This window comes from Nesoenas mayeri, assembly GCF_963082525.1.
Source record: "Nesoenas mayeri genome assembly, chromosome: 5".
In the NCBI taxonomy this organism is placed as follows: Eukaryota; Metazoa; Chordata; class Aves; order Columbiformes; family Columbidae; genus Nesoenas; species Nesoenas mayeri.
The window spans coordinates 25,256,069-25,270,206 of NC_137548.1; the positions used below are offsets into that span (position 1 = coordinate 25,256,069).

Genomic DNA, 14,138 nt, shown 5'->3' on the forward strand with positions numbered 1-14,138 from the left:
CAGTGCATTGTCGGGGGAGAGAAACAAGTGCAGTGCTGCCCCACATCTGTGCCTAGATGTGTGAAGCCCTGCAGACTCCCAGAGAACCAGAGCCTACAGATTGTGCGTGACATTAACAGTAAGCAAACAGGGGGCCCAGTGGCTGGCAGAGCTGGGATTACAGATATCTGTCTGAAAATGCCAACAAGGAGCTTCCCCACAGGCTGGGCAAGAAGTGGTGGGATAAGAGAAGAGAATCACAGCTGCAACTGTAGCTCAGAAAGGGCCAGCCCCAGTCCTAGAAAGGAGAAAGGCTGGGTGTTGCCCTGAGCTAATAGCAGGGGCACAGCAGGGACTGAAGCGGGGTTTACTCACCATCTGTTCATTATCCAAATTGGCCTGCTGTCTTCGGAGATCGGCCTTAATGAATGCTGGGACAGAGGGAGGAAGCGAGATGTAAAGACAGTTAAGTCATCAGGCAGCACCCACATCCATTTCCCCAGGACTCAAAAGGAGCAGCAGAGGCCCCAGAAAGGTCAGGAACACATTGCAGTGAGCAAGAGAAACCACTCTCCTGGATGAGGCAGAGAGCACTTCTGAACCAGGCAGGATGCAGGATGTACATCTTTGAGACCCCAGCCAGCAGCCAGGGCAAGAAGCCCTGGATCTTTGTAACACAGACCAGATGCTTAAAGCAGCACAGCAGCATTGCTATGGTACTGCTGCACAGGTCCTGCACTTTCCTGCAGGCACTACTACACACAAAAGTTCTTCAAGTCATTTGTCAAGCCCAAAGGGAAGAGTCATCGCAGAGGAACACTAAAAGAAATGTAATTACCTGTCATGATGGTCCCCAGGAACAGAAAAGAACAAAGAAAGAGATTTCCTGCCTTTGTCCCAAAGTGATACATGATTTGCCCTTGGCTGATGGTGAAGGCAATACCAAAAATCTACAAACAAACAAAGGCAGTGTCAAGCTGTACTGTTACTGTAAAGCAACCCAAAGAATTTCTCAGCTTTACCAAAGTATCAGAGCACACAGGCCAACCAAGCTGTTGGCCTAGCAAGGCTAAAGTTTGGTTATAAACACACCCAATGGCACCTCCCTGTAGCTGATGGGAAGACGGGTGACCTTTAAGGCTGGAATCCCATCTCTCACTGAAGTAGAGCCAGGTTCTAGGCTGCTAGGGACAATGTTGGAAGAGACAAGGATGACTGGCATCCTGATGCATTTTCCTAAGCAGAAACAAAATGGGTGCCACTAGAGAAATGCCATGGGGAACATCATTCAAAAAGCCAGGTCCCAGGGTGCTTACATCTGCAGTACTTTACAATAATCATGGACAAGAATAAGGAGTCAAGGCTGGGAACTACAATTTAATCTCTCTGCCTATAAAGCGGCAAGCAAAGGGAAAACAGCACACCTACCTGTGCTGAGACATTAAGGAGTCCTGATGATGTTCCTTCTGATTCTGGGTATGTCAACTCTGCAGCAAACTCAAAGCCCAGGGGAAGGTATCCTGTCATAAAAAACCTGTAAAGAAGCACACAGAAAGGAAGAGTCAAAAATTGACAGAAAGAAGACTGAAGAGGCATGGTGTAGCCCATATCCCCTTTGGGACGCTTCAGTGACTGCACAGGCTGTTTCCCCTGGCATTGCCACAGCCCAAGCAGCTGTCCGATTCCCTCACCATGGCACAAGTCTTCCTCCTACTCAGAAATATCTTTGCTCACAGCCTCAAGGCACAAAGCCAGGCCAGAATGGAGCTGCCAGTTGCTACAAGGATGAAGCATTAAAAGCAGCATCTCCCACAAGCAACTCTAAGGGGCACCATCTCCAGCACAGTCAAACGGCCACCCAGGCCCACATGCTTTTCATTCTTGTCCGCTGCTCATCTATGGGGCTGTGGTACCACTCACTTTCCAAATGCTTTCACTTGATTACCTGGAACATTTAATGCAGCAGCAGCTGAGCAGGGCCACACTGATGTCCCTGACTCTAGTGAAACACATACAAGAGAGAGATGGGAAGAACAGATCATTTTGTCCTTAAATCATGCACAAGTCACGCACAGGCTACGGCTCTTCCCAATTCCCCCTGCACCATGAGCTCTGCTCCCTGCTCATCCCCTACCAGCTCATGTGTAGAGAAAAGCAGCTTGCACATGAACTTACCCCAGCGCACCTGCAGTCACAAAGACCACCCAGAGGTGGCCCAGGCTCAGAGTGAAGGTGTAGACTATCATTCCCACCAGAGACATGATATAGACGACTAGTGTTGTCTGTCTGCAAGGAAAAGCAGAGTCAGGGTTTTATTTAATCCAGTCCTCCTGTTCTTTTTGCCCACAGATCTTGGTATAGTTTGCAGCACAGACTTAAAAAAAAAAAAAGTTGCACAGCTGTCTGACACCCTTACCCCAGGGCAGGGGAACTGGACTGACAGCACAGAATGGCCTGCACACACAGCAGGGCTGCGGGAGAAACAAGAACAGGAGCCTAGGAGTTGTCACATCCCCACTTCATGACCAGGGGCTTTGCTCCCTGTGGGGTGCCAGGGCATCACATCTACAAGGAGGCACCTATGAGGCAGCCAAGAAGCTCAGATCCTACTGTGGGCTGACAGGTCCCTGGTGATGTACTCTACATGCCTCTCCAGGGGAAGAACAAGAGTAAAATAAAGAAATGATTAATCTTCTTAAGCACCCTCTTTACTATTAATATAACCAGTTGGACATGCTTACTTATAAGCAGGACCTGAGTGGACTGATCATTCCCAAGCAGGAAAGCAAAGGGAAGAGGTGACAGCACTGCTACAGTGTTATGGGCCTGTATTTTTCAGTGCTATCCAAACCACTTTTCATTGCTGCTCCTTTCTGTGTTTAAACTGCCTACCTGTACCTGAAGAGGTGACGTGCAAGCCACGTTGCCCTTATAGCCTCACCCTCAAGCCATGGGAACTTTCAGCAGGGCTAGTGGCAGTTCCATGGCCAGCAGCGACTGAGCCACAAGTGCTCATCTCTGGGCAGAGCGGCCAAAGAGAGCCTGTGCCCAGGGAGCGCGCCAGGAGCTGGGAACAGCCAGACCTGCAGCCTGGCCATGCTGAGGAGCATCGGTGGGCTTGGTACTGCGAGACACGCAGCAGCCCAGGGCAGCTTTACCGCAACTGAGATGTTAGCAACTGTCATCCCTGAGTAGACAACAAGGAAACCCTTCCCACATCCAAAAAAAACAAGGCTCTCTCTAGTGCAGAAGGTAGCAAGTAGCTCTTCACAGTACATACTTTTGGGAAGAAAAGGAAGGGGAAAAGGGGGTGAAAGGGTAAATCCTTCAGCTGACTGAAATTCCACCAGGATCTTGAAAGCAGAAACAGTCACCAGAGTTGACAAAACTTTTTTGAGAATTGTCTTTTGGGAAGAAGTTAAATATATAAGCATGAGCTACTTGGGTGCTTTCTACCAAATTTTAGTCTTAATCCATTAAAGAATGTGTTTGATATCGGTTCCTGGAATTCTACTAAAGAAACTAAATCTTGAACTATTTTCACTATTTTTTTCCTTTTTAATACAAATGACCACTGTCAAAAATGCAACCCAAATAGGCAGCCAGTATTACATTGTATACCAAAATGTTTCCAGTGCACTGAATTACTACAGATAAAACCAGAATGTTCCAGCTAAGGTCCTGTCCTGCCTCAGTGCTGCAATGACTGAAGTCAGTGTGTCTCATGCTCCAAATACACGCTCATTATCCAAATACAAGCTTGAGAAGCTAATATCAGACTTCGACTATCGATCCATGCTTGCATAGGCTCAGACACATCTAATGTATTTAAAGGCTAAAGAACATGTTGCTGTGACAAGTGATTTGTTTTGTATCAAAGGAGTAGGTAAATCCCTTAACCTCCAATGCTGTGTCATTTATAGAATATGTTCTTTCCAGTGCTTTCATGGAGGTAAAATTTATCTGTGAAAGTAACAGAAAGGGGCTGCTTACTTCTGCTGTAAGCCACTACAGCTATGCTGTACAGCTGCTATGTGGCCAGTACATAGCCTGGAGGCTGCAGAAGAAGAGCTGAAAGACTGACAAAGGGCTTAGAAAGCTGCCCCAAAAAGAGCAAGAGAAGCAGGTAAAAGCCTTTTTCTGCTCCATACGGGTTCCTGAGGTATCTCCCATTAGTTCTTACACACCCCATCCCTTGACATGCAGTCACAGAGGAAAAGTGCTGACTAGGAAGCTGGAATTACAGCTCCCTGGGCTACACAGACCAAGTTTGAACTGAGTGCTGCTTCTATAAATATGAGTCTCCAAATTACACAGCATTCGGTGGTAAAATACAGTGCAAGGCTCCAAGAGGTGGCTGTGTCCCCTAGAAGCTTAGTCTCTGCCAGTAGGGACGCCTGGCACATCATAGTTGAATTTTTTCTCCCCACAGCCAGTTTTGGTCTCAGTGCAGAGCTCTAGTCCCACAAAATCTTACTTAGTTTCCTAGGCTTATGGTTCACGTATTCCAAGTAGTTTGTATCAGATTAACTCTGTCGTGACAGCTGCCAACAGCTGCACTTTTGCCCCTCATCTTCAGGCAAAGGTGATGAATGAGTTAGTGACCAGATGTGGTCAGGACTTTGTTGCTATGTCACTAGTCAAGCTGCAAGCAAGAAGTTCCCCGAACATGCAGCCCCTCACTGAGAGCTACAGCAGGCAGGCTCATAGAAGCAGGCAGCTCTTGAAGGTGTTCTCCTTTGGAATTGCAGATCATTGCAAGACAAAATGGAGAGAACTGTTTCATCTTGCCATGGGAACCTCATCCACTGCACATTAGCTGGCTGGCTGTAGGGGACTACAAGCTTTCCTTGCTGACCTCCCTGAATCATTAGGCTCCAGAAGGCCCTTGTGAAAGAACAAGACTGCAGGCTTGAGTGCTGTGGAAATCACACATCAGGAAGTGCCCCCAAGCCATGCACTGAGCAGCTGCCTGCTGGCCACAGTCCCTAACCGGGACCTAGACAGCCCTGGATGCATCTCCTGCTGCAGGGAACAGCCTCAAGCACACAGTCAGACTAAACCAGACTTTAGCAAGACCCTGCTCCCCTGAGCATACCACTGATGTACAAAAAAGATGTAGTGCCCAGCAGTCCAAGCAAGACCCAAAATTTCGAAAAGGATTTTACTGGGACACAGGGAGATACCAGTTAATAGGGAAACAAAGAAACCCCTGGGGCAAGACAACAAGGCAGGGCTGCTTCTCAGGAAGTGGCCTTTTGTCACCATGTTCTCTAGAGGACAAGAAGAACGCTCTGCGGTCCTAGGGGCACTGGGCATGGAAGAATGCACAGTTTTGCTTGATAAATAGCCATAAATATATTATGGGGGGAGATAAAAAGACAAAGGAGGAGAAGCAGATTCACAGAAGACATTTGCACAGCATCCTGGTGTTTTTAACAACCTGTTCCCATGATGGCCCTACAGGGACTGAAAACTATAATTGTGGAACAGGTACTGCCCATCTCCTTAACAGGCTGACTAGTGCAGTGCGTGTAGGCTGGAAGTTACACATCCTGCTACATCACCTTAGGACAGCTGGGGTTCACCTGCCTCCATGCTGTGGGGTGTGGGAAGGAAGCCCAGCGCACCACTGTGGACACAGTGCTACAAGGGCACCAGCTGCCAAGTCTCTACAGCAGAGCCAGAGGGAGATCTGTGAAGGAGTTGACAGGCTTGTCACTTAAGTGAACCTAAGCTGCCCTGACATTCATCTGCCCGCCCAGCCACATTCCTCATACCCTTCTGAAGAGGCAGATTAAAGAGGTCACACCAGGGACTGTGAGAAAAGAGACCTTGGGGGTAAAAGCCAGCCAGGGCCAGCACCAGCAGGGAACAGGACTGAAATGGAGAGCACAACTCCTGCTGTTCAGCCAATTCCAAAGGAAGACCTAGAGTAAGGAACGGGCACGGCGCAGCCCAGCCAAGCCATGTCTCACAAGGTCAGCTGGATGTAGAAAGGGACAGTACCAGGCTCACGGGGGGCTGGAGCTGCAAAAACTTTAGAGTCAAGCAACATCTGAACCAACAAATGAACAAGGGGCAGGCGGGGAGGCCACAGCCACAGCTTTAGCTGCTCAGTAGGATGTTGTATGCAGCTCCAGAGTGCTGTTCTGTATGGACGGGGGTGACAGATGGCCTCCACGGGCTCTGCCACGAGAACGGCACCTTCCAGGATGTGCAAGATTCTGAGCAAAGGTCTTGTCCTTATACTCCCAGAGGGATCTCACTGCTGAAGACACTGAGGTGTCCGATACTGGAAAAGGGAAGACTTGGAGAGCGTTGGTTTGGTTTTCACCTCTCCCTCATCCTTCATTACTCTGTTTTGTGCAACTTTCTTCCTGTATGAAGGTCACAAGAAAGGACAGCCTTGGTAAATTATTTATATAAGACATATGGCAGGAGAGGGTGAAGGCATATCCAGTACACAAGAACTAACCTGGAAAAGGGCTACAACAAGAAGACTCAAACAGCAGGCCGGGCTAGGTTGAGAGCACATTCACCTTTCAGTGGAAGAGCCTCAAGCAGCCCATTCTCCAATATCCTCTCTCCCCAAATTTTAATGCACATTGGGCCTATACAGGCCTAAATTTACAACACCACTTGTGGTTCTCTGCCTAGTCAATGGAGAGCAATGGATATTTCTGACATCTTGCCTTAGATGCAGAGATGACAGCAGATAGTGCTGCCGGCAACCAGCTGGACCTGAGGCCATGTGAACACTGCCCTTAAAAGCAAAGTGTGGCCAAAGAGACATGCTGATCAATCCAGTCCCCAAATCCCTGATTCTGAGCCAGACTCCCTGACAAACACTCAAACATACCCAGCAGTCTCCAGGTGTCACAACCCCATCTCTCCTCTGAGCCAAGAGCCTGAAGGATGTACATGGATCACCATCTAACGTGATGTCAAAGCGTGTTCTTGCGAAGAGAGATAGGCTGTTCTCAACAAGCCAACCCACCAGAGGCCGCCCCACGCGCTCGTCACAACATAATTCACGTATTTGTATGGGCCAAATCTGTGTCTGCTAATTCCAAAAATAAGAACAGTACAGGGGCTGCTGCAGGGACTTGCCTGCTAAATAAAAGCAAGAATTCAAGGCCATTCAGTGCCTGAGCATGACAGATGCAGAAAGCTTGACTTAGCACAGCTTCACCCTTTCAAGGAACTGCTGATGGGACAGTAAAGACCAAACATGCATGTAGAGCTCTGCAATTCCTTCTGTTATTAACCTCCCCCTGCTACCCTCAATCACAGCTGGATCCCATTCATTTGCTTCCCGCTCTATCCAAGCTGACTAAAAAAAGGACTTGACATCTTTCCTTCCTTATTTTCCTGTGCTTGCCATTTAGATCCTGACAGTAACTGAGCAGTGAAGGGAAGGAGGAGGGTACCTACCTAGAACACCTGGCATCTTGTAAGTTTTTTTTAAACAGACTTTTAAATGCAGCTATATAAAGAGACTGTAGCACTCAAAATTTTGCTAGTTACACAGAAATCCACTTTGTGGGCTGCAACGCAGAACGAATTCTTAGCAGCGTTTTTCCTCACCTAAGGCTAAATCTATCCCCAGATAGTTCCTGCGGTCTGTAGGATAAATTCCATGAATGACATAGCCCTATTTTTCTGCACTCTTGGCCAGCTCTGCAAATCTATGTGGTCCCTTCAACCAAGCAGGGGCCATGGAACAAATCCAGGATTTCCGCTTCCCCCCCCCCATTCCACCTAGTCCCAGCTCTGCCTTGTGAGCCATGAAGCTCTTCAGCCTACCTGCTGCAACCCAGATCTGCTCAGGGAGAGTGAGGAAGACCATCCACCCTAGCAGTGCCAGCTGAGGCTGCCTTACCACCAGTCCTGGGCTGGAAAGAGACAAGTTACATTGCACAATAAGCTGGAGCCGTTCCTACCATCTGTGTTTCTGTTGCCCAGGACTGACAAATGAGAACTACTCAGTGGCACACAATGACCTAGAAAAAGCAACAAGCAACCTGGCAGTCTCTGTATTAGTCATCTGCTCCTCTTTGCCAGCATGCCCAGGAATCCTCAGCTACCATTCTTTCTTGTTAGAGAAGACCATTTCTTCTCCATTTTTGATCCCTGTACTTGACAGTTAGGGCCAGAGGCCACTTGAGAAGCTGCAAGTCCACAGCTAGCCAGATTCATCTAAGCTGCCCACAAGGAGAATGTGCTTTTCTGGACCGAGATACAGGTAGGATAATGGCAGTGGGACTCCCACAGGTGAAAAGCTGCTGCAAGAAAAAGAACTCTGAAGTTGACTTCAGCTCATCAGCCATTAAGCCTCCTCTTACCCAGCCCATTCAGACAACAGGTTATAGCACACTTCTCAAAGCCAAAAAGAAACTGAAAAGCTGATTACACAGACCCAAACATATGACAGGAGAGGCATCCCATCCCCTGGGACACGCTACAGAGGTCTATCAGCAAGATCTGAGTTCCTGAGGACTGGGAACTGCAGGATACCCAGAGATTCTTAGCTGTCACTTTGCTGATGGCAGGGTACACGGGCCAGATCTGTCTTCCCAACCCACCACTCAGCAAACCCAGAATCATCCACCTGCAACTCCAGTGCCTGCCCTAAATACAGCAACACACCCTCACACAATGCCTCTGGGCACTGGACTGAACATGCCTTTCATTAACTCAGACAAAGATTCACAGAAGCTGGTTTGTAAAGGCTGAGAAATGGTCTGGTACAGTCTTGATTCTGCTTGTGCCAAGAACTTGCTCATCCCTAACAAAGCAGCCACTGAGCCGTCCCATCCTCACCCTCTGCCTCCCTAGGGACCACTAGAACCAGGCCTTGTATGGGCTCAGTGCTCACACAGCTCCAAACTTCACTTTAGACTAACTGGATTTTGAAGAACCATCTTTTTTTTCCTACAAACCCTCCCAATGATTCAGTCCCTGGACTGCCAAGCTGCAACTGCACAGGGTTGCTACTTGCACAGGATGGAGGAAGAGCACAGTCACTAGCCACACAGAAGCAAACAAGGGACTTACTTGTACGTTTTCGTTCTGTCCAACCAGATGCCGGAGATCAGAGCCCCAACCATCCCTGACAGTATAATGGTGAGTCCAATCCTGCCAGCATTCACCTCCTCCCCCTGTGGTGAGACATACACACACTCATACAAATGTAGGAACCAAGTCATAGCCAACAAGAAGCAAAAAGTGCAGAGAACCCAGAGATGAAGAGACACCAAAGTTAATGTCCATAACACATCTTCTGCTGGTAACACATCAACCAGAACTAACCTTTGCAAGAACACTTCTGGACCCACTATGAGCTAATGTAGTGTCCTATTCTGGACCATGAAGTGGTCTGGCACTTTTCGCTGAGTCAGCCCAGAGCAAAAGGTGAGCGCTGGCCAGCATGAACAGACATTCTCATAGGAGTCAGCCTAAACCCCGTGCAACTTGCTGCCTGGTGTTAGGATCTGGGCCAGATCAACCAGGAAATATTGGGACCCACTCTAAGGCAGCATGGAAAGGAGCGCTCTGGCATGCAGCCCCAACAGCAAGCTCCACAGTAGCTCAGCTGTGGAGACACCCCACCCGTCTGCCACCAGAGTACGAGTGTGGGCAGCCTCCTCGTACAGATGTCCCAGCAGAAATCATAGAATCATAGAATGTTGTGAGCTGGAAGGGACCCACAGGATCATCAACTCCAACTCCTGTCAGTAACAGGGTGGAGGCAATTGCTGGAAGAGCTTCTCAGAAGGAAATGCTGTCATTCGGGGTGTAAAGGAGCCAACTTTGCTAGCGCTCACCAGCTTTTGCATGGGGTGGTGTAAAGAACTGAAGGAACCAATGGTCTTCTGTCAGCCAGTCAGCTTGTGCCAGAGTCAGCCACAAGTGCTGTGGCATTGTATTTCTCACACTCTCCTTTGGCAGCCAGCGCTGGACAACAGCAAGCATGAGAGGGCCGTGAGGGTTGGATACACTTACTGGGTAGCGATCGATCACCATGCGGTTCAGCAGAGTGGACAGGGCATAGAAGCAACCCACATTCAGACCTGAGAGGGGGATAAAAATGCAGCACATTCAGAGCCTGATGGGTGGTGAAAGGGCAGAAATGCAGAGAGAGATCTTTGGGAGCAGAGGTCCACTACAAGGTTATTGAGTTTCAGGAGAGCCAGCCAAACTGGCTTCACATAGGTTACTGAAAGAAATGTAGACCAAGGACAGCCAGATCTCAGTATGCAGGAGGAAGCACTCTGCAGTTTCAGGATGGTTCTTAACCTTTACAACTAGAGGAAGGGCCACGCACACTTCTGGTACTGAAAGTTCTTGCAAGTCCTTCATAGGGTCTCAACCCTCTCTCACAGCCAGATTTATATTTAGCATTGGAGTTTTTTCATTCCCCCAGTCAAGGTAAAATACCAGAAAAGCACCTGCCTCAGCATCACACCTTTAACAAGGACCTGAGATTTATTAACACTAGTGCCACTGACCTGTGTGGTTTTCTCACAGAGGAGAGCCTGATAACAGTCTCCCTGACTAGAGACAGTAAAAAACATCCTCTCCAAGCTAAGAAACACCAGAAGGTAAGTAGGAGCAGAGCTAGTGGTGAAGCAGACAGCACTTCCCCTAGGCACCTGGTGTGTGTGTCTGCATGGGAAAAGCCTTGCATTTTAAAAGGCGCCACTGAAGCCTGAAAAAAAAAACAACTGTGAAAGTAATTGTCTTTCTGAAAGGGAAGTTCGATTAACTGTTACAGACATCAGCCACCTGGTGAAGGTTTCTCAGTATCACCCAAGGTGAGAATGGAAACCGTTGAGGGTGATACTGGTCAAGCCCTCTTCAGACACTCCGCTCCGGTTTACATGCAACTCAAGCTAAATGCCTTGCCAAAAGGTACAAAAACCAAGAACATCCACATGGGTGCTGGACTAGCAGTACCGCAACGGCTACACTCTCACCTTGGGCGATACTGAGAAACCTCCCCCAGGTGGATGAGGTCTGTAACAGCCAGCACAACTTTCTTCTCAGAAAGTCATTTACATTTGCAGTTAGCTTGTCTTCAAGGCTTGATCCTGATGGGGGGAGGGATGGGGACACAGATTTCACTGCTACAGCTCGCACATCTCTGGGCTCCATAAGGAGGCACGAGTTTGAAAACAGATGCCTGAAATCCTGACAGAACAGATACACGTCAAGTTCCCACTTCCTGCTTTTCCTCTTTCAGCCTCAGCTAAAAGCAGAAACATCGCACTACATGATACAGAAGTGCAGTCTAGCAGGTAGAGCTTTGACAAAGGGAACAAAACCCTGAGCTCCCCTAACCCTGAAGCCCTCAGCAATCCTGCACCTGGCCCACTCCTCCACTGGGACACTGGGCACCTGTTGCTGTACACAGATCATGAGCACTCTGAGGAGCCACAAGATAGGGAACTGGAGGGGACATGGCACTTCCCTCACACACCATCACTGATAACATTAAGCAAAGCTCACTCCACAGCTTCATGGCACAGAAAACAGATGAATAATCTTAGGCAAGTGATCCCAAATAAGAAAATTACCTGTGGCAACACTCCCTGCTCCAAAAGCCTGTGTCAGGAGGCTACAGGAGAGGCTTGTAAGCTGTGTGACATGCTCTTTAGTCAGGAAGAATCCATTCCATCCTTTTCAAAAGTTACTCAGAAATGCTGGAAACTCCAGCAGGGCCAGCAGCCAGAGAGGGGAGAAAACAGTTGGAGATCCCACAGCAAGGAGGCGCCTTCCAGCCTTGAAAACTGGCTCTTTGAAACACTTGTCTATGACAGAACAGCCCACAAGAGCTTAATTCAGCTTCATCCTCTCTTTACCTCTGGAGTACCCTACTCACTAGGAGACACCACAAACTGCAGTGCCAGGACATGGGAGTACCGCAGATCAGCACTGTCCTTTTCTCACCACTGCTTCATTTCAAAGCTCGGTGTAAACATGGACCAGTCATTTGTGTACCTCCACTTCTTGTCCAACCAAGAGGACAGCAGCGCTGTGGGGACAGCCAGACACTGCTCTGGGAGCTGATGCTGTCAGCATGCCAGCTTCACAGCAGCTCTGTGATGCATGCGATTTCCAAGAGAAGGGCCCTTGCTCCCAAGCTGGGCAGAAAGCAATGCAGAGCTGGCAGCAACACTTGGCACCAGAGTCAGGCAAAATATTCTAAGAATCAAGACAATGTGCCAAATTTGCATCTGTGAAGGCTGGCAAAAGTTGTAGGCATTTCACATGTCACAGTTGCTCAGTGAAGTTTCTTCATGAATTACAGCTGTTTGAATACCCCTACAACAGACAAGGGTTGTTTCCAGTGGGGCAGTGTCCATTTGGCCATGCAGATGAGGAAAAACAGAATTAGTAACTGGGAGCAAGACATCTAAAGGTCCAGCCCCACCTGATTCATTAGCTAGTTACCATGGTTTGCTTGTAATGTGCTGTAGAAAAACATTTTTGAGGCCTCACAGTGTCTCCTCTATTTTACAGAGGCCAGAAACAGCTAGTTTATTGCCTACAGCTTCAAAAGGAGCCCTTATTAAGCCTCAGAACCCAAGTCTTCTATAGTTAAGCAGCCTATTGCCTACATGCCAGACTATTGGTCTCCCTCTTCTTCACCCTTGTCATCTTCCAGGACAACGGTTCTTTATGCTGGTCTAACTGCCCTGCCTCCTCCTCACTGACACATCACCTTTCCAAAAGCTGTCTCATGACTCCCACTCTACCAGCCTTTCCCAGGCTTTCCCACCATTTTCCTGCCTACTGGCTCTCAGTGGCAACATGCTCTTCAGTGCAAAGCACAACCCAATAAGCTCAAGAGTTTCTTAATGCCCACCCCATGTCATGCCTCAGCTTTACAGAAGCAATGTCAGCAGGCTTTGAAGAAAGCCTGTCAGAGGGTTTTCCTGAATAGCAGTTCACTAGCACTAACATAGCCACAGTGCCACCATTGTTTCCAGCACTGCAAGTCTTATTGCAGGAAAGGAGTTGGCAGCTGCTGGTAATACCAAGACCTCAGAGGTCTGCAGACCTGTTCTGACCTGGCATCATGTAAGGGCCTCCATTCTTTCTATAGCCAGAGGAGATGAACAAGCAGTAGGTTTCCCCTTCTCTTCCCTGACATGCACTACCTTAATACAAAAGCAAAGATACAGATATCTTTGTGTTAGCTAGTGATGATGACTCACTTGCACCCATGTGGCTGCAGATGTCTTAAATCTTGGCCAACAAAACTTTTGACTTGAGTAGGAAAATCTGTCACCATTTTAAAACAAGACTAGTTTAAAAAAAAATAGTTTCACTGCATAGTTCCCTCTCTGAGTAACCGTCACAATCTCAAGTCAAGCTGGTGACTGACATGAGGCTGACAGAGAGGAACAGAACAAATGCACGACCAGCAGGAAGAGAGACTGAATTATGAGCCACTGCACAGCCTTTCCATGTTGTTTGTGACTGCCAGAGGCAAACTGCCCCAAGGAGGTCAGATTCTAAACATGCTCTTTGGACTGGGAGCCCTCCTCTCTCCTCTAGGACTTGTTTACACCTATGAGAAATGCTTTCCCTTTTCTTTTCCCTGAAGGGTAAGTGCAAACTGAGTAGATGACACAATCCAACTTTTACACACAGTCTGCCTGACAGTTTTTTTTTTCTATCTCCACTTTCTGAAAGGATATCATGTACTACTACTACCAAAAAAAAACCACAAACTAAAAAAACAAACCAGCAGCTGCAATGCAAACCAGCAGAGATTAAGGGCGATCTGAGAGGAGCTTTTCTAGAAGGCTACTGCACTGAGAAAGAAGAGATTTCAGCAGCTCCAAAGACCATTAGCACCCTCAGCAGGTACGAAGCCACCATCTCACTTTCTCCAACCTGGCTACTCATCCACCAGGTCGTTTAGGCACAAGTTCTGGCAGAACAGCAGAACTTCCAGCATTATTTAACTTTCCCCCTGAGGAGCTTCCACAGCAAGCTGGTAGGAAGCAAGGGCAGAACTCCCAGCAGACTAGCTGGCTACAGTCTATCCTATCATGCAGCCAGGCATCAACTGCAGCGGCCTTTCTGCTAAAGAGAAAAGTACTTTCCATATGACAATTCAGCATCAGGAGCAGATTCAACAC

At 48.2% G+C, this 14,138-nt stretch overlaps 1 protein-coding gene across 1 annotated transcript in view; it reads right to left on the reverse strand.

Annotated features, from left to right (window-relative positions):
* FLVCR2 (FLVCR choline and putative heme transporter 2) overlaps nucleotides 1–14,138 on the reverse strand; it is a gene marked incomplete at both ends in the record, with an annotated part of 39,611 nt that overhangs the window by 9,235 nt on the left and 16,238 nt on the right. Inside the window, 6 exons of the mRNA XM_080345575.1 lie at nucleotides 355–410; nucleotides 818–929; nucleotides 1,408–1,513; nucleotides 2,155–2,265; nucleotides 9,040–9,143; nucleotides 9,988–10,055. Of these exons, the coding sequence (XP_080201701.1) occupies nucleotides 355–410; nucleotides 818–929; nucleotides 1,408–1,513; nucleotides 2,155–2,265; nucleotides 9,040–9,143; nucleotides 9,988–10,055 (557 nt within the window). The remainder of the gene's footprint in view (nucleotides 1–354; nucleotides 411–817; nucleotides 930–1,407; nucleotides 1,514–2,154; nucleotides 2,266–9,039; nucleotides 9,144–9,987; nucleotides 10,056–14,138) is intronic.